A 25,951-nucleotide genomic window follows, 5' to 3' on the forward strand; every position below is an offset into this window, starting at 1 on the left:
TCACACACCCTGGATGATCAGTACACAGCCTTGATCATGAGCCCTTACATCACTGTCAGCTCTCTAGCAAAGGAGAAGTGGTTCATTATGCTGGCTTGCAAGATCATATAAAAGGAGCATCCTCTGCATCAAGGGCAGCACAAGTAGGATCCACTAGCACATAATTTCTCACAGACACAAGCGCAAATTAACCCATCCTGGAGAAGAGACAGTTAAATGCTTTAGGTATTTATTAATCAGGGGGGTGAAATCCTATCTGTTTTTATATTTAACAACCTGAAATCTGCCCAGAAATGATCTGAATAACTGTGTTATGGGAAATATTCACCAAGTAGAAAGTTTCAGCAAGTGACTAATTGATTACCTGCTGTAAAATATTCATGTAACCATGGAGAGAAAACGGTTAGCTTGTCCTAAGCAGATTTTGCAAGGGCTTCAGTACTGGCACATGGTTATTTTAGTAACATATTCACATGGTAGTATTAAAAAATAAGAAAAAGCCTGACTGAAAGACAAGTGTGGTTTTATATTGTAGAGCTCAGATTTAGAAACACAAATGGCTGCTTTCACAGACCAAGATTAGCACTTGGACAATTCAATGTTAATTTAGGTAAAGCAGTCTATGACTAGTGCTTATTGACGTGTATTGAAACCAGCTATAATATTCAACCCGTCTTCTCACAATGTTGACAATGAAAACACAAAATTTAATAAAACAATTTATTAGGAATTTTCAAGGGTTTAAATGAGCCCCTTTGAAAGAAATAATATAATAGAAATTATATTTCTAAATAATAATAATAGAAAATTATTCTTCTAACTGCAAAGACAGGATTTTGACACTGTGTTTTAAAGATAACAATGTTATAGCTTACATTCAAGAATATATATATGATTAAAATAATATTTACACATGGACAATGGTTGCACAGGATATTAATGATTGATCTCTTCAGTGAATGATTAACCTAGTTTTAGTGACTGTATTCGGTTTGCAAAACAGTTCAGCATCTAGACAGCAATGTGAAACATCTGCCAGCCTCAAGCGTTTGTCTCATTGAAAACACAAAGGCTGAGCAAACAAAATCTTTGGAAGCATCTCTATAACTCAAATCAATAAGTCATTAATTATTTAATGTTGACTTGCACATGCAGAGAGATGGGAGCCAGGAAATGACTGCATTGAAAAAGCCCAAGAGAGACTACCAGATAAACTCTATAGGACAGGCATACTGTGTTTTTCTAAGGTAAAACTGCTTGTGTGCAAAACCAACAGTGAGAGACAGTTTCCTATCAGACAAAATTCCTGGCTAGTGTATCAAAGGTCTGTTGACATGGCTGGAAGTTCATAACAGAAATCTGGGATCCTGGCCTCTCTGGTGCGACCAGGGTAAGAGCTACAGTGTGGGCCACACTACCAGCACACAAATCAAACTACCTCTGAAAATTGAACACAGGTAGCTGCTTAGCCTGCCACACAAATGTTCCAGAGATCCTGCCAATATCACCTACTGTAAATCTACCTCAGATCACTTCTGCTGTGAAACAAAAGTGCTGCACAAAGTGCGAACTCCACGCTGTACATATGTAGCAGTGTGTGGATGGGATCATTATTTACTTTTTGAAAGGCTACTGAAAACATTTACAGGTAACCCCAGACATAGCAAATTTAGATCCATGTCTACAGCCTTATCATTTATTCATCCTCAGGTTATGGATTATTTTACTTGCCCTTGTTGAACAGACTAGTCTGAGAGATGTCTTTAGGCAAAGAGGTTAGGCCAAAACTGTTGGCCCGCAAATCACACCAACCATGATACACACTTCCCTCAGACAGTCCAGCTCAGATGCTCCATCAGTGGGCTACTGTTTCTAGAGCACTGTTGAACTAAAACCATAATTATAGCTGAGCTTTGATTCAAAGCCAGGATTTCCTACCTCAAAGTACTTCACTCTGACTTGTCCTTTTAAAACACTGCAATCACCTTTTTCTTCTTTCTTAAGTGCAATATCTTTTTTGTACGGTGATGATTAGAACTGGAAACTTAAATTCTGCCTATTACAATCTCAAGGTCCTTTCATGCAATAGTTCACAGTTTTGCCTTTTGAGACAAGGGCTAATTCATGAACAGTGGAGCAAAGACATGAAGAATCAAGAGTCAGAGATAGGAGGAGGAGTGGAAGACTGAAAACTCCAATAAAAAGGTTTGTGTTTATATTTAGTCTGTTTTATTTTATTTCACTGGACGCTGGTGCAGGAGAGTCCTGTGCAATGCACGTTCTGGCTGGGATCGGGGCCGGAGACATTTGTGACACCATGTGGTAAGAACTCTCCGGGGTGAACCACCATAGTATCATCCATTTGGATGAGCTCCAGGTCCTCTTGACTCAACCCGTACCGCCACAACATCTCCCAGATGCTCACATCTGCAGGGAGCTCTGGCCAGGTTGCTTTCTCGGTCTGCAGGCCTGGGGAAGAGGAAGGGGTGGTGGAAGGGGACAGGAAGGGTGCAGACTCCTCGGGGGGGTGGTAGATATAGGAAACTTGATCCTGATGAAGAGGGTCTGCCAGGATGCTGCTAGGGTCAAAGTGCCTCTCTGCAGCGTGTCCCTCTATCTCCACCTGCTGGCAACACCTGCTGGCCTGCAGGCTCAAGAGATCACTACTGTTGTACAACAGAGACTGCTTGTCCAGCAAGAACTTGTCATGCTTTGCTCTCTTGAGAAGGTGCTCCTCTCCTTCAGCATCTCTGTGGGGAGAGGCAACCACAATTATTACCTGTCACAAAAGGAACCAATGGATGGAAGAAACTGCACATTCACCTAGTGTAAATACAATATTGTTACTGTACGTTAACGTTTTAGGGGTTCTTATTGATTGGAGGGGATTTTCAATGACAGATAGACATGGATTCATTGTTCTACAAAACAAATAAGCTTAATTCACTCACTTGTCAAAATCCAGTACATTTAAGTTGACAACAATTGGCTTTAATATTGGAGAGTACAAATAAACCCCAGGCCCACAGACATACAGCTTCTCTGTGCAAGTTCCCCTTCTTTGGAAATACATATCCCAATTATACTGACTGGCTTTATTGCTCTCCAAAAATGACTAGATTCTTTCATGGAACACCAGCTGCTTACACACAACTGAACTAGAACCGGAACTAATCATAGCTCTGAAAGATGACTACATCACAAGGCTAGGGAGCGGACCATTCCAAACAGAATAACAAATGCATTGGAAGACTGCAACGTCCTAACATTGAACAACAATAATATAAAAAAAGACTCTAATATTGTTAATAGAACACACACAATCAGGTCAGTACGCTATTTTACTGGAATGTTCCATTGCAGTTAATATGAAAGAACAGCCAAAACAGCTGCGATATCAGACTTTGAAATCTTGCAATTTTGGAAAGCAGGTGATTTGGTAAAGGTCTGAGAACATGGTGTTTTTCTAGATCAGTGGGCGCCCTTTGCTGTGGCTTTTCATGAAGCCAGATTGGAATTTCTCAAAACAAAAAGGTTTTCAAATGCTTATCAATTCTCTTTAATGACTGGGCGGTAATTAGAACACATTTATGTATTATGTATTATAACAAAGTCCAGTGTTGAAGCTCTGATATTACACTCACGTCAGTGGCCGTTGAGTCGCAATGATGCAGTCGGGTTTGTCATCTTTATAAGTCACTCTGGCGATAGCAGTGATCCAAATCCACGTATGCTTCTTTGTGAGAAGGCGGAAAACTGTCACCCCACTATCCCCTGTCTTCATCACTGTAAAACAGGGCATTAAAAAATAAAAAGTAAAAATCAATCCAGATGCCTGATCAGCACATGCAGTACTTACAGGAGCTGAGTGGAAGATTATACAGCAATCACAGCAACTCTAACCCCACACGACACACAAACAGTGTTCCAAAAGGAACACTGCCCTTGTGCATTAAATTATTTACCTCCTAATCTGAACTAGTGACAGGAAGGAAAAAGCTGCTCTGCTGGACTAGTTTAGACATCTGGGAAACAGACATCAGGGTGCTAAAAGCCCTATATTAGGCATGACCGATGAACGCAGTTGAAGGTGTGCTCACTAACAAAATGCAGTGGCTCCAAACCTTTTCCAGTGTGAGGACCAACTATATTTTAAATTTTTTTTCTTTTTCTCATGGACCAAATTTACAGTAGATATTATTCTTACAGCTGTTAAGCTTGTTAAGAACAAAAATTGATCATTACAGTGGCAGGATGTTAATAGATTTTAGCAGTGTTTTCTAGCATGAGAAATATTTCAATATATTGTCCATTGAGAGGCTGTCATATGTTAGGTCTGCTGTTGCCAAATTTGGGGAAGTTAGACATGTTGGGAAGCTTCTATAATGAGTCTGATTAGCCCACGCCTGGTATGGGTCTTACGTGTGTGTCTTATGTGTGAATTTAGCATTTAGAATGAGTTGATTGTAGCAGTCTACAAATTGTTAAATACGTGTTTTTGTACTATATCATTCATCCTTATGGGGTTAAGCAGAGAATCCCATGTGAGGATGCCATGCTAACTCTGCTGGTACCCTGCGCTATTGTTGTCACTATCTGTTCAATCAACCCAAGGAAATCCCACCCACTCCTGCCACAGACACAGAGAGAAGGTTGCTGGTAACAGGAAATATATTTTTGGATCCTGTCAACAGGATAATTTCCTGTCAGTTCTGTGCCAGATATTCTTACTTGGATCACTCCAGGGTAATGGGCAGTCACTTCCCAACAAACAGGGGCAGCTGCTTGTTTTTCATTCTGATTATTAGTGCTTGACAAATAAACAGCAAATACAGCACAGGGTGGGATTCAGTTTGTGTGAGAAGAGAAGGAGGGTGTGCAGGAACTCTAATACCCCAATCCCACAACGACTTTTAAAAGTGGTTCCGACTGGACGGCTGAGTGGCAGTGACGTCAGGCCAGAAGCAGGAACTGAACACACGCAGGCAGTACTCGGGTGCAAAGCGCACTGCGGAGCTATTTTTAAACAAAAATAAATTAAATATTTAAAACACAAAAAACACTGCTCACAGAGCGAAATAAAAAGGTTTCACAAAAACAAAATCACGAACAAAAAAACTCAACGAAACAAACACGGTGCTGGGGCTTCCAACACTCGTAGCAGTTGTTTTTAGTTATACTTTTAGTTTCACCCACCCAGAGAGCAGAAAACTGCAGGCTTTTATACTGGTGACCATCTCCCGATTAGCAACAAATGAATCAGATAGTTAACTCAGGAGATGGTCACCTTCTACACAGGGTTTTGTGTGCATGGGACTTCCCCATCTATGCTGCAAAAACAATAACAAAACGTTGTATTTTAAATAAATACAAAATACATTAAAAAAAAACTAATAATAATAATAATAATAATAGTAGTAGTAGCAGTAGTCGTAGTAGTACATGGTTGACCATGCCAGTAATGCAAATTCACCAAGGCCAAAACTGCACATAGACCCTGTTGAAACTGCTGTAGCCAACACACAGATTGTGCAGGAGGTTTCTGGATTGAGTTATCAGTTGACAGGACACCAGTGGACATTTTTTAATTAACCTCTACAGACCCCCCCCCCCCCCCAATAATAAACCATTCAATTCCCCCCAAGCTCACTCTTCAAATGGTTCTCAGCGCAGTACAAAATGTCATCAAAGTGTATGAAATAATATCCAGAATGAGTCTTCAGCTCAGCCTCCGTCCAGCCAAGAAGCAGTTTCCCCCTGAAAAACAAATTCGAGTATCTCAGGGATTAGATCACTCAGCTGCAAAATAGCTTTAAAATCCCTTTACCAGTTGCTTCCTTAGAATATACTGCATAACATATCTCTTTATCCCTCCCTTGTCATGTGTACCCCCTTGTTGCTTGTGTGTTGCAGGAGGAGAGGGGTACACTAGTGACCCAGCTGTACCAGCCTACCCACCTGGCCCCAGGAACACGCCCTTCCTTGACAGGAGCTTCGTCTGCCGAATGCGCTGCCTGCTTGACTCCAACTCCAGTTTCTTGGTGAGTCATTTTGTCATTGTCATTGTAAACTCCACTTGTGGCAACAGCAGTGCAAGTCTATATAAGCTCAGAGTTAGCTACTCTGTCTCCAGTTAAACAGATGGAGCCAAATAGCTCTGTTACCTAAGGAGACAGGTCCTGGTCCCTGCACTACAGAAAAGAAGGACGTTGTGGTCTATGTGCAAGTCTAGTGAGGAGCAACTAGACTATTCCCAGGATAAAGAAGTTCTGAAGATAAGATGATGGAAACTAATCAATTTAGTTTCTAACAATAAAGGGTTAGGGGAGTCTTGATTTAATCTGGAATGAATGACCAAGACATGTTGATGATGATGCAAAAACTTGGACTGTTTAAGAACTGACTTAACAAGATATGAAGTTTTGAAATCAGGAACTAGGAACCGAACAAACGCTGAATGGCCTGCTGTTGTTCGCAAATTTTGGAATCCTCTCATCAGGTTACATTGTACTTGAATAGCACAGCAGTTAAAGTGTTAGGATTCAGTTTGGTTGCTTTGAGTAGCTCAGTGGTGCAAGAATAAATGCAGTGGGTCCAAAAAAATATATATATTAATGAGTGGACGTTAGTGGGTCTGAAAAACTCTGTTGTTACCTTGCTTAAGACTTCTAAGAATGGATAATGTGACACTACTGGTCTATCAACCAGTCGACAGCACTCACTTTGCATCAATGCTAATGGGAGAGAAGTCTAGCTGGTGTTTGCTGCGGAAGGCCAGGCTCCTGGTCCGGATCTCCATGATGGCAGGTGGCTGGACCGGAACTGCGATGGTAAAGAGGGCCAGCTGGGAGGGGGCCTTGTCCACACTCTGGGACTTCCTGTTCATACCATTGAGAAACTTCAGCTTCCCCTGACAGTGCAGGGTCTGATGTGAAAGACAACAAACAGTCCTGGATAAACTTAAAAGATCAATAAAAAAGATAAAAGTACACAAACCAGCACTGAAGGGACCCCTTCCCACCATCTATGGGGAATTTTGTGATCCACATGATATACCAATCAGTTTAGTTATAAGCACTTATGTCATTAGACTTTAAGGGAACGAGTTTGAATTGTTCAGTCAGGGACTGGCTCCTGTGGGTTGGGTTTGCTTGGAGAAAGCAGGGAACTATAATGAGCATTGGATACTTGCAGGTTCATCATTTGGCTTTTCTTGTTAAATTGAGACAAAAATAATAATACTGCAAATTAAAATAGCTCAGTGGCGTAAATAGTGGGATGCAGCTTAGAGGGCTCTTTCATATGGGCACTATATCATATATCATCATATATATATTATGAATAAAATGACAATTGAGTGTAAAACTTGTAGACTAATCAGTGTATATACCTGCAATGTATAAGTAAACTCAGAGTTAGCTATTCTGTCTCCAGTTAAACAGATGGAGCCACACAGCTCTGGGACAGGCATCCCAGCATTGTATTCACAATCGCCAAGCTGAGCTCTTCAGATCTGTTTGAACTTGTAGTCCAGTAGACTGCAGAGAATGATTCTGATTCAAACAGATCTGAAGAGCTCAGCTTGGTGACTGTGAATACAATGCTGGGATGCCTGTCCCAGAGCTGTGTGGCTCCATCTGTTTAACTGGAGACAGAATAGCTAACTCTGAGTTTATATACACTTGCACTGCTGCCCCACAAGTGAAGTTTACAAAGACGATGACAAAATGACTCACCAAGAAGCCAGAGTTGGAGTCAAGCAGGCAGCGCATTCGGCAGACGAAGCTCCTGTCAAAGAAGGGTGAGTTCTCTGGGGGCAGCTGTGTGGGCTGGTACAGCATCGCTGGGTCACTGGTGTACCTCTCTCCTCCTGCAGCACACAAGCCACAAGAGGGCACACATGAGAAGGGAGGGATCGAGAGCTATAGCCCAGCAGGAGCTTACTACATTATACAATGCATGCTGAGGACGCAACTGGTAAAGAGAATGTAAAGTTATTTTAGCTGACAAAAAAATGAAACGTAGCACTTTTTTTTTTTTTTATTTAACAACATATTCTGGTTAGACACTTGGTTAAATCAATGTTTGTTTGCAAGCTATGCTACCAGGTAGTGTTGCCCTCCCACTGTCATTTCACCACCCCTCTAATGTCACTTTATTCCAACCAGTGGCTTGACCCCAAAGATAATGCAGAGGTGAAAAGATCGAGGAAGTGAAACAGAAGCAGACTTCCTAAGAAATAAGGAAAGCAAAATGAGAACTTTCTTTAACCTCCTGACAACTGATGTTGCTATAACTTGTGTTTCTTTCACACAGTCACTGTAAATAGAAGTGGACAGCAGGTAACATTTATAGAAATGTCTTGTTATCGACATTCACTGTAATGCATGAAGTGCCTAGTGTAGGGCCTACTTTGTATGAAGGCTATATCATGTAATTCATTACACTTGGTTGATTATATTTACATGTGAAATAACTGTACGAACCAAATCTATTTTGTATGGAATTTGTTATGACACTTGGAAAGGTTGAGGTAATGTTTAATACACAATATACTGTACAGGGATGCCTGTCATAATTACTTGAATTACTCTAAGTGAATCATTTCTGGCACCACTTGACTATGTCATAATAAGCTGACTCAATATAGTGATCTGTCTGCTCTGCTAATGGAGCCAGGCCCCTTTAGTATAGCAGACAGCATGTTGCTCTCTAATCCATAAGTCCCTTCCTTTTTTATTATGTTAGGGATGGGCCAGATCTGAAGGCCATGACTGTCAGTAGGATGTTGATAAGAACATGATGATAAGTACATGATATAAACCCAATTCAATTCAATAGAAATGCACCACACAGGCTTACTATTTCCAGGAGCTGAAAACAACTCTGGAAATGTTGTTCCTTTCCTTTCTCTGCAAGCCCTGAGCTAAGGCGCCAGCGCTGAATTTGGATTTATCACACTCACGCAAGGTGTGTGACCGTGAAAAAGCCTTGGAACAACAACAATAAATTAAAGAATCCTTCCTCCTGCCACACCCCCTCATACAGCTGCCAACTTACAAAATTGACCCTGGGGAACATCAGGCCATCTTCAGTTTGTCAGATCTGTGAGCAGATTTTAGGGACAAATAAGCTTGTAGACTCTAACTACTGTATTATTAATGACATCCAACCCTGTCTAGCAAACAGCAGACAGTCAATCTAATAGAAATTTGCCACAACCTCGAGTTATATAATACCTTTGGATTTGAACAAGGAGACCTGGTGGTTATAACATTATAGCAGCTACGTCTTTTATTTTAAAAAGGAAAGGACTTCTTTAAGGCTAGTTTCTCAATGCAATATGTTGTCAAACTTGATCCCTGAGTATTTGTTGTTACAAGCACTAATTGTAACTGTCCTTGTATTAAGAAACAAATCAATTCCCATTATATATACAAATTAATGCACCTGCCTGTCACACGCGATATTACCGTCACCAGTTTGCTGATACAAAGCCCATCTCTTCAATGTTACAATTTATTTGATTATCCATCACAGACCACTTTTATTTTGTTTTATTTTTTTCATCTCACATGTGCAAATTAGTCTGTATTTATTTGTGCAGTTACACAGCGCTTACTCCAGTCTCACCTGACAGAAATGCAGCAAAAACAAAGCCTACGAGACCAGCTACTGCAAAACTAAATTAATCCTTAAACAGTTTTAGATACTGGTATGTAGTTTTTTTTTTAACCTGTGATCTTTAGTTGTTTTTGTGCATTTTCATTTGTAAGTGAACTGTGACATTAGGGCCTTATTGAGCACTATATATACAACACTGACTGAATACTGTTTTAATTCTGTGTGTAGCGTCAGGTTGGGTCATAATATCATTCTGTTTATGAAATTAATATGAGGGAGGGGGGGTGGGGGTCCTAAGCCATTCTCTGTGATTGATTGGCTTCTTGTCACAAACTCCCCAACTGACAACGAATGCTTTTAAAAAGAATGGTAAACTAAATACTGGACAAGTGGTTTATCTTCACCCTCGCTGAATAAATCCTGTGGCGCCTGTTGGTGTCTTTCAAAAGGTTAAACCCAGATGGTTTTGAACGCTTTGACACCACGGACAGACAACATTCCACCTCATAAATCCAGCTGACAGGGGCAAAACAGAGGACCAATTGAGAACACTGGACCGTCTTGCAACAAGAGCAGCAAATAGGAAACACCCCAAGTGTACTTAGGCACAGCCCCCAAATAAACAAACTATAAAATCACAGGGGTGAGAAGAGGATAAGAAAAGGACGAGTGCAACTTTCAATCGGGGTTCCCTGACAAACAGAACAAGGCTCTCAACTTTGTCAATTTGAAGACCTGCAGCCTACGATCAGCTTGAACAAAGATACCGTTTTCTGAAACTCTTATATGGGATAACGACCCCCATATAAGAGTTGACAGGGATTGAAATATATATATAAATGCCGCTATCAATAAAGAAACATTAAGGGATTTTTTTTCTCGTCCTACTAAAAAATAAAACACACATTAGTAAACAAGACTGACTATGTACATGTAACGCCCCCGAAGAGACGGGAGCCTCTATCTAGCACGTACATTACAAACTAATGTACACATACATAGCAAGCACATTGTATTTTATGGTAGTACAGTTCGGAAACAAAATCCAATAGTCCTTCTGAAGTTCTTATAGGTGGTTTTGTTGTTTTGTTTTTAGTTCAATTTGGTATAAGGGGCAAAATGAAACAATCAGATATGGGGCACACTTGTTTACCCTCCACTGAAGTAAAAACATGATAGGGTTGGATATATGAGTGCTGACTGTATTATTAAATCTTAATAGGGTAACTTGGCCATAGATCAGGCTTTTGTTTGCATTGTAATGGCAAAACCATTGTTTAAAAGTTTTGTCTGTCATCTAGTGTGGTAGAAGTGTTTATTATACTGTTCCTGCCTTGTCAAAACTTCATGACAGAAACCTGCTCTGAACAGACTAGCTCTGCACGCTCTCTCTGCAGTTTATATAACTCAGCCCCAGGGCTCAGGGAGAGGTAATCGCAAACCTTCGATCAAAGAGAAACACAAACTCTCATTCGGAAGAAAGGACATTCAGCCGGAATATCGTTCACATTCCAGAAACAAACCTGCCACTTTAACCAGCAAACTGCTGCAGGACTAAAAACATTTTATATGTACAAAAACAGCCACATGACAATAAAGGGATCAGCCATAAAGATGACTTATCTACAAAATGGGCTAAGTTATAAAAGTTACCAGTAAGCCACAACTTCCTATTTTTCTTTAAACTAGACTTGGACTGCATGACTAATTTGAAAGCTGCCACTCCAAATCCCCTAGTGGCCATGGTGGTAACTTATTATTAAAATAATTTAGTGCAACAGGGACATTGCCTTTCCTAGTTCATCTCGAACTCTACAAACATCTGTGTGTATGGGTAAAAGTCACTGTTTTATGCTGATATAACCCAAACAGACGATTATTACTATACAAGTAAAAAAAAAAAAAAATGCAGCTATATTAGTTTTCTAAACTTTACTTAGCGCTTTGTCACTTTCATTGACAACAAGGAAAATGTTGAAGAAGAGAACACTTAAGTGACTGAGGTATGTGGCCAACTGTGATGTTACCGTTTTGAACAGACTTTTTTTTAGTTAAATGGAATTCTGAAAGATGCCTTGGTAGAATAGATTTATTGGACAGCAAACGTCTGTGTATGTGTTTAATCATCACTTGAAGAAAAAAAAAAATAAATCAATAAATAAATACATAAACTGGCAATGTTTAACACTGTAACTAGTGAAATAAAACATAATAAATTGCCCCCTGTTTTCGAAACTATTTTACAACTAGTATCAAGCAAGGCTAGTTGAGGATTTAAATGCATAATCAAGTTGTAAGTTACACCAGTAATGTTACAAAATAAGTATATATATATATATATATATATATACTTTGAGAATCACAAAATGCGCCTTGCATTCCATAGCCGTGTTTGCCTTCTTTAATGAAATAACACAATGCGAGAAAGAACAACCTCTTGTGTCTCATTCATCTTGTATACAGTTTTGTTTATTTTATTATCACTAGTCCTGAAATTATTTCTGAATTGGTTTCTTCATACTGTACATACCTATTTTGTGTATGTTTTTTCAATGTTCTAATCTAATGCATTCGGTTTTTGATACTCTGTATAAACTTGTTTTTTTTTTGCCCCCAAAAACATTTCAAGCAATCTTGGTTCAAATAGTCCTACAGTTGTCCCAGCAGTAATGTATGTATTGCAGAAGCATACATTAGTTGATATGGAAATGCTGTGGCGACAGACAGACAGGTACTTTTACACAGAGTGGTCAGTGTATGGAACTGGTAACTAAGTCATTTCACCAATGCTTAACCACTGGGATCCTTTAAAGACTAAGTAGCAGGGTTACGATACATATAGCGTTGTTCCATCGTGTTGCTACAACTGTTTAAATAACATACCTGTCATTTTTCTTTTCATTGTTAACATCCTGACATCTTTTTACACTTATAACTTTTCAAAATGGCCGCTCTAGTGCACCGATAGTGTAAGGATTATTGCCCATATTGTCAAACAGGTAACACAGCAATAACAATCCATGCCAGAGCACTTGTCTTTTTTTTTTTTTTGTTTAAATCACTCTTTCTGCAGTGATTTATAGGACAGATCTCAAACCCCAGTGCACTAGAACAGCCGTTTTGAAAAAAAAAAAGCTTTGAAAAAGATTTTAAAGTTTAAAGTGTAAAATGTTATCAGGATGTTAACAATGAAAAGAAAAATGACAGGTACGTTATTTAAACAGTTGTAGCATCACAGAACCCCAGTACTTACTCTGCAAGAACCAAGCAGACAAAGTTCTGACAGAGCTACTAGGAACCGGATGAGCACTGATGGAAAACGGCCTCATCTTATTAGTAGCTTTTCTTTTGTGCTTCTGTTTTTTGTTGTCAAGTTGTTTTTCTGGTAATTGATGAGCCGAGTTAGTGAAACACACACAAAGGATTTCAACTAACCAGGATTATGGGTATATCTTCTTAAAACAGCAACACTTACTTACTGCAGTTGTGTTATTTATTCTGTTTATCTGCGATCGAGTTTTATGGATATCTTCGTGCAGTCAGAAAGCTGAACTGTACCTGCTTTCTTGGGTGGATCAAGTGCCCAGTGCAGCTGCCTGTTGAACTCCTCTCTGTCCTCCGTGTGGATCAGCTCATCCACACTCTGATTGATCACATCACTCTGAAAGCAGGAGGGGACAGACAACAAGATAATCAGACAGCCAGAAAGGCAGACACAGGCTCCAAGAGAATAACAGCCCTCAGCATAGTAATCAACTAGACATTTCTAAGCTACGAATTTGGACTTAAGAGAGCAGCCCCCTCCTATCCCTATACTGTAAAAAAAATGGTACAGTATTGAGACTGTACGTACCTAAGGCAATATACGTGATGACAAATGGATTTGTGGATAATGCTGAGGTGAGAGGGAGTGAAGACACATCACTTGTACATACATCTCATGGAAGAAGCCAGTTGTTGAACCAGTGCAGAACTTTGAGCACATTGCTGAATGTTGATTCACCCTGTAGTGTTTTGCCAGATTTCAGTCTATTCAGTCAGTGATCACTGCCTTATCCCCATCCAAGTGTAACAGGGAGTCTTAACCGCTATGCAAAAGAGGCTCGTCTGCATTTGTGGTTATAGAGGCTTTAACCTCATCTCACTGACCAGAATCCAGAACGGCAATGCCTCACACGATGCTGCCCAGTTATGAAACTGCATGGGAGCAGGAGGGGGTGGTTACCTGGTGGAAGCCGAGGTGGTCCTGAATGGTGTGTGAGGTGTAGAAGATAGTCCCCTCTCCCGTCACGACCAGCACAAAACCATTCACTGCCTGGAGGTGGGGCACAGTGGACAAGGGAGTATGGGAAACAGAGGGTGAGACAAGGAGGAAAGAAAAATATATTGCAACGCATTCATTATATATAAACAATGTAGAAGTCAAAATCCAGAATCAGGGAGAACCAATTTGCACTGTACTGTAGCTTTCTCACACAGAAGGTTCAGCTTGTTGGCGATGACGAGTGGCAGCTGGTAAACTCAACTCAACTGAATGATACAGGACAACACACATGTCTAAGATCTTCATAATTAATTAAGTTATTTGTATATATATATATATATATATATATATATATATATATATATATATATATATATATATATATATATATATATATATATATATATATATAAAAAAAAAAAAAATACATGTTCTATTAATGTTCTGATTGTGCATATGTAAAACATTTCTAGTTCCTGGGAATACAAAAATAAAAAATGACAAGTTATATCACAGAAACTCAGTAGCTTGCTTTGAATTATTATTATTATTATTATTATTATTATTATTATTATTATTATTATTATTTCATTTATTTATTTGACAGACGCTGTTATCTAAGGCGACTTACAGGTGTTACAGGGCAATAAAGGGTTACAATGCAAAATCAATATTTAAATACAGTATTGTTTACAGTAAGTGCAAATTATACAACTAGAATACAATATGACATGTTTTGTTAGTTATGTAGGGACATGTAACTACAGCATTGGCATGGTGGAGTAAATGTTACTGGAACATCTTGGCATGGATACAATTCTGATAAATTAATACAAGATTACATCTGGTGTTGTTATTTTACACAGAACTAAACTGTGTCTTATTTAGAGGATCTGGATATACCGGTGCTCCTGGTACATCATCCTAGAGGTGAGACGAGGGGGTATGAAACTGAAGAATGTAAGTCAAAGAGGATAAAACATTGTTGCTGTGAGGGATTGCCGGGGGAGCTTGGTTAAAACAGATATAAATCTTTCTTACAGGAGCGACAGAGGTGTGTACTGTTTTCTCTTTAAATAAATCATTTGTCATGACAACTAATTACAACTCTGAGTAATGAACATGACTTACACCTTGACTAAAAATCCCGGACTCTCTCAACACATACAGAGCAGATTGAGCTCTGAATAGAGCAGATTGAACTGTTCCATGAAAATGAATGAAAATCAACTATCAAATTACAAGATTACATGACAAGACAGAGTGATGGAATGTCATGAATTACCAGTATTGCTTTAGATGAATTGTTTCTGAATTTGCATACTATTTATTGTATCCGTTTGTATGTCTTCTGACTCATCATGTATTACTGCTGTTATTTTTAATTAAACATCAACAAACATGTTCAATTCAGTCTCTGAGCAAACCTGAGCAGGGTGTAATTTTAACAGTGAGTTGCAATGGAAGATTGTTAACAAAGATCCCTTTTTCAGGAGATATTTACAGAAATATCACCTTGCTCAGGCTTTCTCAGAGACTGCCCAGATGTCAAAAAGGCTGGCGACTTTATTAAACATATTCATGAGCGCTGAAACAGTAATACATGACGATCAAGAACACATATAACTGAATAACAAATACATTTAAACAGATATAAGCATATTCACAATCAGAGGATATACATTTATTTGTTCAGGCTATAGACTTGTAACACAGATGAAGGCATTAGCCTAAATAGTTATCTACTTTATTTCTTACAGTTTTACATAAGCAATAGGCTGAACACACAGACTAATCAAACTAATTCATTCACTTGAATAAATCTGCATGCAACCCATTTGATGGACCAACAGGTTCCTCAGAACATCCTCAGAACATTGAGAAGATAGTTGTACAACACCATAGTCATTGTTTAAGGAACAGAGACACAGACATTGTCCTGGTTCTTAATTCCTCATAAGCATTATACTTTTAAGGTTTTCTTAAATACTACAATCATATGACTCCATTACCCTTAAAGTATCTAATCATACAACTTGTAAGGAATCCAGGGCTTTCTCCTTTCAAGCCCGTTATTTTTAACGCTTTAGGTGTTAAAGCTGGTCAAAATGCTCTCCTTTTCATTTACCTGGAGCAGCAGGTCTCCCTCTGGCACCATGAAACCAGGGGATGGCACCCCCTGTTGGTTTATACTTGTTTGGTTGACTGTCAGTGGTGAAAGGAGGGCAGGAACTTGGTATTTTTTCTGCAAAGAGTCTGAGAAGATAAGAGACAGGGTAGATCTATGTTTACACAAAGGGAAGGCACCTTTTCAAATGGTAAAACCCACACAAACGGTGAACATTTCTGATTAAAGAAAGTGGTCTTGAGTCTGAGGGCTGACCAAGGCAATACCATTTTTCATGGTAAAACGCCTTAATCTAGGGGGGGTGCATACATTGGACCATTCTGTCTTGCTAAATGGAATCTTAGTCGAAATAATAAGCTATCTTCATAGTTTTTCCTTTCTTTATTCAGTTTTCAATGTATCTAGACCTTAAGACTCCACGTGAAATCCTATGTGCATCACAAAAAGTGAGCTTGCAGCAAAGGTAAATGTTATTGCATTACATTTAATATATTCTGTTGACCTTGGGGCTTTTCATATGACAGACAAATACATAAAAAAGGGGTGACAACACATTTAATCAGAAGAAACAAAATATAAATGTCATACAGCACTGACTAGCTGACATCCACTAAAATGAAGGACTCTTAACTAGCTTGGAAGCAGGGACAAATTTGGATTTTCAGATTGCCCTACAGAGTAGCAAGTAGCAATTCTAAACCACAGACAAGCAACACTAAACAGGGAATTACAGTTTAAAAATCAGGAGGCATAAGGAGCAAAAACTAAATGCAAACCAAACTAGAATGTATAAAAGAATGTATGCAACACAAGATACCACAGCTACCTCTACCTGGTGGAGCTGTCCTTTTAGCCTCTTTTAGGTTTGAAACTACACTTTACAATTGCTTCATGACGGATTAAGTGTCTGTGCCTTTTCAACCCAGTAATCCACACTGTACTTAATGTTTATACAATATTATAAACCTGTACAATTAAGTTTGAAAATACCGGTCATTAAAAATACCCTACTCATTCATTCCAGCTTCAACAAAAACAAAAGACCCACCAACTATTCAGCAAGCGTGCACATACTACATGCCAACAATAGATCAGATTACAGGCTATCCACACGCATGGGAGAAAAGCATATCCTTGCTCATGTCATTGAATTAATGGATCTCATGCTTAAATTCCTTCACAAACACTTTCCTTTAGGATTGTTAATATCAAGACAGCTTACATTCACACTGAATAGCACAGGTGGTAACCCTATCGCTGTCTTTGAAATGTGCTAGAAGCAAACTAAACCCATTGTTTCATCGTAAATCAGCTTACTACTGCACCGTGTCAAGGCTGTGGAACTTAATTGCAAAGCTTTTAACATAACTAATGCAAAATTGATTTTTTTTTCTTATTTAATTTGTTTTATACTATTTGTATTACCTTCATAATTACATAACAATTACGAACATCATCTTACTTTTGAAACAAAATGTAAGGTATTGTAAACTAGGCTAATGTCAAAAATGCCTTCTGGAAACGTGCATAGCAGTGGTGATGACTTGAAGAGTCCTCAACCATGTTACTAGATAGAGTATGTGAGGAAGGAATGCAGCATTGTGCCAGTAGGGAGGAAGGTGGCTGGTGGGTGCTATTTGTAATAAGGTTGGAAGACGTGACTTTCAGCAGATAACTGGCTGCAGAGATTGTAAGATAAATATACTGTAGATACTTCCATATGACTGCTGATAAAAACACAGCTAGATTTTTTTGGTTTGTCACATACAGTAGATACTTATCTATAAGTTTTGAAACACAAGAATACATTCCAACTTTAATGAAATTAATCAAATGAAACATACTGCAAATTATAAAACCACTACCCAATGCGGCAAAACTGGCAGCTTAATAAAGGCTCAACATCGGGTGCTCAAGTCAGAACTGAGGTGCGCTCTCAGGGCTGCATCTTCTGACAACAACCCTCACTGCGGAATGCTGGGCAAGAAGCTTGTAGACACAAAGGCTCTATCAATTGTTAGCAGTACATGCAATCTGAACCAAACAGTCTGCTATCTGCAATATTAGTCTCTTTTCAGAAGAGAACACCAGTATAGCTCTGCCAGTCCACATGCGCAGCAAACTGCTAATCAATTCTCGATCCATGTTTTCCAACAGAAACAGACATCAAAGTTATACATGTAAAAAGCTGTCAGGATGCGAACAATGAAAAGAAAAAGGGAGAAAAGAGAATTACAGGTACGTTATTTAAAAGTTTCTTTACTTACAAGCAATTGCTTAAAAGAACAGACCCAAGGTAATTAAATGGTTTATCAAACTGGCTGCACATCACGTCTGCTGAATAAGTGAACACATTTTTTTAAAAATGTACATAAAAAGAAAACAACTACCACTGCCTGTATTCCAAATACCTGCTCCCTTCCAATGGGTGTGCTTGGGCCAAGTGACGTGAATTTGCATTAAATAAACTTGCAGGTTTTTATATTCTGAAAGAAGGGCACTCTAGAATGGGAATCTGAGTGTTTTCTTGCCCTCAGGGGAAAAGTTGCCCTTATGTATGAACAGCCAGTGCTGACTCGTGTTTCAGTTTATTATGGATCAGGTGCCCTGATGTTTCAGCTGCAGTGTCCGTGGATTACAGGTGGGCTTCAGGGAGGGATTCGATGCTTTGTCCCATAGCTGCGGGACAGAGACTCTAGCTGTAAAAGACCTGTTGAATTGCACCTAGTTATCGGCTTGGTCCTCAAGCACTTGTTCTGAAGAGGAACTTCCAGCTGTAGTTACTCTTCGGGCTCTTATAGGCCCATAAACATCTAACTACTATTGGCAGGATTTATCAAGATACTGTATGTGCATTTTGTTTTGCCATGAAAAGAGCAAAATATTACTCCAACTGTGATCTGAACCATTTTTAAGTAAGCTTTTTTCCTAATTTTACATTACATTATGAGTTTGTTTTTACATTAAAATTGTGTCTTTTTCTTTTTGCAGTTTAGGTCCATAGTCAGTGTAACTTCTTTCTGTTCTTATTTTTTTTTTTCTTTTTGTATTTTTTAGCTAGGGGTAGTTTTATGTCATTCTGTGTACACTACTGTCTCTGTACATTCCATTTTACGAGTGGACACTTTTACGCAAAATGAGTCTGTCCAGTAACTGTCCTAAAATAGAGGTGAAGGGCTTTGTGGAACAAGAAAGCAAGTAAGATAATCAATTTACCCTGCTGCTGTTTTATAGCATGGTTGTTGCCAGTTTTCCAATCAGAAGATCCATATTTTGAAGAACTTTGTTGAGTAACAAAGATGCATGCAAAGTTTCATTAAAAAAAAAGGTTTACGCGGTATTTCTATTGTCGTTTTATGTTTTCCCTTTAACAAAAGCATATTATTGTTTTCACTTTTAACTTTCTTTTCACCGAACCATTCACAATCCAGAACTCAGGAACACTGAATATCCATAAAAAGCTTCATCACAGTTGGATGATTGGTTCTTTGTGAACCACTGAAGTTCTTCTGAAAAGTAATTACCTTTCTATTTAAATGCTCGACTCTTTATCACCACAAAAATGCAAACGCACCATCAATTTGTCTTATTTAAATATGTGTCAAGGCTCTTCTATCATGAAAGCTGATGATAAAAGACTTGTGTTTTCTAGTTCTTAAACGTGTTAGGTCTTTGTTTCTTTTGAAAAGGATTAAGGAATCTGCAGCGGCTATCCTTACAGCACCTGAATGCTTTGTATCAGGGGACATACATACATGCCAAAGCCACTTCTAGGTCACAAGCCCCGCCCTCAGACTACATAAAACCATATAGACTCCACCCATTCATCCATTCTGCAAACCACACCCACGCCGGCCCCCTAGACACACAGTCTGACAGGTAAACTGATTAACAGGTTGCTCAATTTATGAAAGCATGCCGACTGACCCTGAGGTCACATTTGTCACGCAACTGCCTGAAAGCTTACAAAAGAGCTTCACAAGTTTTTCATCACTCAAGTATTTCTTGTTCCAGTACAATGAACTTCAAAAACATTTCTTTAAAAGAATTTTGAAGTTGAAAATCCACGTTGTGTCTTTATTTGTGCTAAGACAACAATAAGGAAAAGCAAGGGCTTGAATTTTTGCTTAATTTTTATAAGAAGACATAAATGAATTATTTTATGTTCCCTTTAACAAAGGCATATTGCTTTTTTTTTTTTTTCAGTGATAAACACGTAGTCTTTAAACGTTTAACAGCACTGTCAAATACTTATATCTGAACTGGAATGGATTACCCCATCTGCAATGCAGCCCGCAGTTAGAGTAGTTTAATATCTGGATTAGGAAATTCAGAATGTTTATCCACCAATCAGAAAGCTGCATTGCAGGACACTACCACACTTCACCGTGGAACATTCAGATAGGACGTTTAGCTTTTGAAAAAAGCGCTAAGGAAGGAAAGCAAAACACTGACGAGGTAAATAAGTCTGCAAATTAGAGACGTAAAATGTTCAAATATGAGACAGGGGTTAAGGGTCTTTGCAGGGAGAAAAGTTTATAGCCAGCAGCATGGCAACCACAATCATATTAAATTTAAGGCCTTTTCAGCTCTGCTCCTCCGGGTTAAGAGACCTCTTCTGTAGGAGGTAACAGAGAATGGAGTTCCTCTTTTCCACAAGAGGCATCACTTTGTGCACCTTTGCAACATACTATTAACCGATTCATATTTTACATTCTTCATTTCTGTCTGGTAAACAACTTGCATAACTGTGATGTGAAGTTGTGTTTAGCCACGACAGGAGAATGAAACCTGACCAGTATCCAGGCGTACTCTGTTCACTTGATTACCCTGACATGGACCACTTGAAGGGTGAGCGGATGTCACTCTCTATTCTCAAGATGTCAGTTTTGGTAAACCCATATCCCACATCCTCAGAGACAGTGGATTGAGAGAAATTAAATGGAAACAATTATTGTCATCGGTGTTTCAATTTCCAGGATCCGTTCTGCACAAAGACCATACCATGTCCACAGCCAATTAAAAATCGAATACCCTTTTCTCTTGAAACACACCGTCCTCTTGTTGATTTCTAGGATACACATCTGAAAATAGCAAGTTAACATTTCAAATCATGGGGGCACAGTGCAGGAGAAAGCCCAGACAGGCTAGTCTCGCTCTGCACTGATTCAATCACAATCTTCCCTGCCCACCCCCCTTGTCTCTTTTGTTCTCCCTACATTATCTACTCAGTCACTCACATATCACATTCTCTCAGACCTTTTAATCCCACTGTGATATCTATAGACAGACACTTGCAAAATGAATATGTGCTATGTAAATAGATGCATGCACATACCTTGAAAATACATCACAACAAACATCAGTAGCTGCAAGTTCTCTCCAGTAGTCACACTAAAATATGAAAGGGTATTTATATTTATAAATATATAAAAAAATATATTTATTTTTCTAAATGTTTCTATATTCCTCACTTCTATAATGATATTATAATATTTGTAATAAGGTTGGAGGGTAGATAGGTGACTTTGCAGAGCCAATATTATTGAGGCACACATTGCATTTGTCAAAATAATCACCAACACACACACAAACACACACTCATGCACGCACGCACGCACACACATACGTACAGTGATATTTTCTACCTTCTGGATATGACATACCTTACCATTTAGAACTCAGATAACCTTACCACTTGTATGACTGTGAAAGGTGAGAAATCAACCACATTAACAATATTTCAGTCCAATTTAAACAAAGCTTCACAACAGCGCTTGCGTGAAAACCCAAGTCCAACAGCACTGGGCTAAGGGGCAATTTCTAACAAGATCCACTTATTAACAATCTAAACCAGCAAACACACCTGGCTAGAAGCATTCAACCGGCGCAAAACATTACAATAAAACATTACAACCATATAACTGGTGCTGAAGAATATCCTTTGAAAGTTTCAACACAGCTGGATATGCAGTTCCCTATATTTTGTATTAAAACTCAAGTGTGACAGACATCCTCCATATATCCCTGAACATGCACTTCTGCAATAGCCCAGTCTCTATTGTACTGTATAATGTTATCATTACATAACCTGCTACACTGTTTTTGTAATATAAAAAGGCTGCTTAAGTGCTTGTTGTGCAAGAATGAACTCCACCCCTGTGTCTTATTATAAGGCAGATGTGCGTGCGTGCGAACATCTCCTGGCAGCACACTGCCCCCTGGAAGGCAGAGAGATACTCCGCCATTGATTAAGATCTCGTTTGAAAGAAAGAAAGAATCCCTGCCCTTTTTGTACCCAGCTCGGCTGTACAGCTCAACTAGAATTTCTGCTTTCTGAGAACATGAGCACTCAACCTGCTCGTCTACACCAACCCCCTCGAGAGGGGCTGTGAGGGATCCGGTCGTGATGGCCTGGGGTAGTGGCAGGGGTTAGAGGGAGTGCTGGGGGAGAGATGTACGCTTACTGATTGATTGATTTTCCAGGAAGGAGTCATTGAGGTTTTGGACACAAAACACACCTGAATAAAGTACTGCTATGCCAGCTATTTGAACTATTTGCTTATTTATTTTGTGCATTTTTTTTTTTTTTTTTTTTTTTTTTAAACAATATGCTGCCATAACTGCAAACTGCATTTGGTAGAGTGAGGCAGACAACGATATAGCTATGCTTCCAAAGCCACAAACCCTGTTCTGGACATAATTCTTGATGAGAATACTGTTTCAATGATTGTCCTCCCTTTGCAAGCAGTTTAGTCTAAAAACAGGTTAAAAATACAGATGGGGGCTCAAAACAGGATGCACTGAGTGGCTTGCAAACTGTTTACATACAGCTGGCAATCACAGTTTTTTACTAACAGCGATCTTGTTTTTTTGCAACTTTAGAATGCTGAACTGCTTTGGCTGGTTTTATGACTTTAAAAAAAAAAGTGCACTAACACAGAAGTATATTTAAACAGGGAAGGTAGGTGGTCTTACTACCAAAGAAGGCCTTGGCTCGCAGGAAGCTGACAGCAAGCCTCATGATGGAGAGTTTGTCCAGTTTGTTGGTGATGTGCTCTGGGAAAGGCAGCAGCGAGGCCAGGCGCTCCAGTTCGGTGTTTAGCCGGTCCCTGTGTCTCTTTGAAGGGTTCGTCTTCACTCTATCTAGAGGCAACGGCTTACTGCTGGTTGGAGGTGGTCAACCATTAACAAATGCAGCTCTGGACAAAAGTTTTGCATCACCTTATAGAATGAACTAATTAAAGTCAAATGAAACCTGCTCAATAATGTTACATCAACATATATCACTTTGTAGTTTTCCATATACTTAACGAAAAACTGACAAAAATGTACAAAACATTTCTAAATCTAACATGAAATACTTTACTACTATTATGGCTTCAGGTAGACGTCTGCAATATTTCTTTGATCAAACCATGTTAAATAAAAGATCTAAATTATGCTAATGTATTTAAAAAAAAAATCTCTATCTATCTATCTCTAATCTATCTAACTCTATATATTATACTATATATATATATATATATATATATATATATATATATATATATATATATATAATGTCCAGACACACAGATAAGCACAAAATAGTGTGGGCGTGAATGGTCTCACACCAGGCATAATTGTGGCCACTGCGCTATACTACTATGACAGCCTAGTGTGGGCAGAGAAGAACATTCTTGTGTTTGATCACAATCGGCTCTCTAGATATGTGTGGACAGGCACTTCCACGACTTCCTTCCTGTTGTCTGTCATTAGTTTCCATGAGCATCTGAACTCACCCTCTTGATACAGGCCGACTTCTCTTCCTGCCTGCATACAGCATTGCTTTCGCCATGCTTCAGCTTTTCATCTAGGAGCAAAAGGAAGGTATTAGTGCTGGAGGGGGGGTTGCACCACTGTTTCCTCCTTGCTTGGTGTGTGCCAGTACCAACATTAAGCACTCATGTGTCAGAAATATAAGCCTGACTTAGTATTAGCCTTTTTTTTTTTTTTTTTTTACCAACTTAGTACTGCTACTATGTGTGCATTGCTCTTTTTATTTGTAGTTTCACTTAGTGCAAACGGTGCAATGCTATTCATTGGTTTTGTAGCTGAATTTACTGATAATTTCTTTCGTCTGCTGAGACTCCCCAAAGCCCACCTTGCATTGACTAAAAAGCAGCTTTTATACTATAATGAACTGATATAGGCTATATAAAAGTGACAGCATCTGCTAGCCCATGATGTGCCCTGGGATGACTCAGTAACCAAATATAATCCTACCAGATGTTTAAACTAAAATAATAAAGCAACCATGGACATACAGTCATATATATGAAGTAAAATGTATCCAAAATGTGTGATCTGTAATGTTTATTTGGAATGGACAACAACTGTCGCACAAGTGTCACAGAACTGTGGTGCAGATGTGAAGACATGCATGTGGCCTGTATCATGAATATAAAATGACAATGATAATGATTTAGCCTGCTAAATCTCCAAATACAAACACAAACAATTACTAATTGGAATATAGGTAAGTAATGTCTCCTCTGTACCAACTCCTACTAACTCAGGACCTATTTATTTTGTAAACTTTAAACCTGAAATCATCCTGTATTAACTAAACACAAACATCTAATTTAAACTCAAAAACAGCATAAACTGACCCTACACAGCACATATTTTTATTTGTCTTCCTGGCTCTTAACCCTATACTATACTGTCATATGTTGCTTTCGGGAAACAATTTTAGAAACATGTAACATTAGTTGGTTTATGGCTCCACTGCTAAAGTGCATGGTAGTTACAAACCAGTTTTTGTTGCACTTTCAAAATATTGTTAATGGGATTTATTACTACCTCTAATGTAACAGTATTCAGTACATCAGTAATTTGATCAGTATTTATTACATCAGTCAGTTCTGCAGCCCTCTTTAAAATTCTGGCAAATCTGCCTCTTGGCCACTGCCACTGAAACCAAGGACAACAGGGAGATACCGCCATAGGCTATACCGAGGACCACGCCAGTTGAACACCATATGTGCAATATGCTATGTGCCAACAACACATACAGTAGCAGTTGTTTGGTGGGAAATAAATTAATGAGTAAACAAGTAGCTTACAGGTACTGTAAAATCAGACATTGGACTGTTGAAGACTAGCTTCATACAGTTACAATGTACATGTAGTCGTACACCGAAGGGGGTTATTAATCTATACTATTATAATTTAATTATATAGTATTCATATTAATACTGTTGTTGAGGTTGATTTATTATAATTTATGAACAAATATTGCATAACAGGCAAATTCACAAACTAAACGGAGATTTAAAAATTTCTACATTTTTTTTAAATATATAAAATAAGTCTTAAAAGACTGACAGACTCCGAAACGATGTTTAAAAACCACACGAATAACGAAATGTCATGGTTAAAACTCACCAAATTCACGTACAAATTCTGCAGAGGTTTGGAATTTGGGACAAAATAAACAATACAATAATCCAATGCAGCAGCGGTCTTCTCTTTAATGCACCATTTCCCAGGGTTTTATATTCTTTGTAAAATCTGGACAATAATAAATACAAGGTTTTTTTTCTGACTGTACCTAAAAAAGCCAGCCAAAGTTCTGATGACAACGCCCAAGATTAATGAACGTTTTCAGCTGGGAATAGGTGTCGCTTCCTCCATCTCGACACCTATTCCCAGCTCTGAAATCTGAACTTCCAGGCATAACCTTACACCCTCGAGGTTTCGAATTACACTCCTGCACAGGTAACCACGCCTCTTCATAAACAACCGTCGAATAGGTCTGTTCTCTCCCGACCCATTTAGACAATTACTCTGTAACTGTGAAAGTGATATCAAATTACACCAAAATTGTTTAAATGTATTCCATACAGCATGTTTAAAAACAAAAACACTTCTAACCACACAGCCAGTAA

The 25,951-nt window shown here is 38.7% G+C and overlaps 1 protein-coding gene across 2 annotated transcripts; it reads right to left on the reverse strand.

Moving 5' to 3' along the window:
- Window positions 1-738: 738 nt before the first annotated feature.
- LOC121326077 (aryl hydrocarbon receptor-like) lies at window positions 739-25,705 on the reverse strand. Of its 2 annotated transcripts, none has more exons than XM_041269231.1 (11): window positions 25,449-25,705; window positions 23,801-23,871; window positions 22,995-23,182; window positions 16,017-16,144; window positions 13,850-13,939; window positions 13,183-13,285; window positions 7,737-7,870; window positions 6,723-6,925; window positions 5,651-5,757; window positions 3,645-3,786; window positions 739-2,750 (listed from the first exon to the last, which is right to left on the reverse strand). In XM_041269231.1, the coding sequence occupies exons 2-11, from the start codon at window positions 23,854-23,856 to the stop codon at window positions 2,240-2,242; spliced, it is 1,662 nt and encodes a 553-aa protein (XP_041125165.1). In that variant the 5' UTR covers window positions 23,857-23,871; window positions 25,449-25,705; the 3' UTR covers window positions 739-2,239. The 2 variants fall into 2 exon arrangements, with proteins under 2 accessions (XP_041125165.1, XP_041125166.1); XM_041269232.1 differs by having other exon boundaries at window positions 740-2,750; window positions 22,995-23,179.
- Between the last annotated feature and the right edge of the window lie 246 nt (window positions 25,706-25,951).

The sequence above is a fragment of the Polyodon spathula genome, chromosome 13, assembly GCF_017654505.1.
Source record: "Polyodon spathula isolate WHYD16114869_AA chromosome 13, ASM1765450v1, whole genome shotgun sequence".
Lineage (NCBI taxonomy): Eukaryota > Metazoa > Chordata > Actinopteri > Acipenseriformes > Polyodontidae > Polyodon > Polyodon spathula.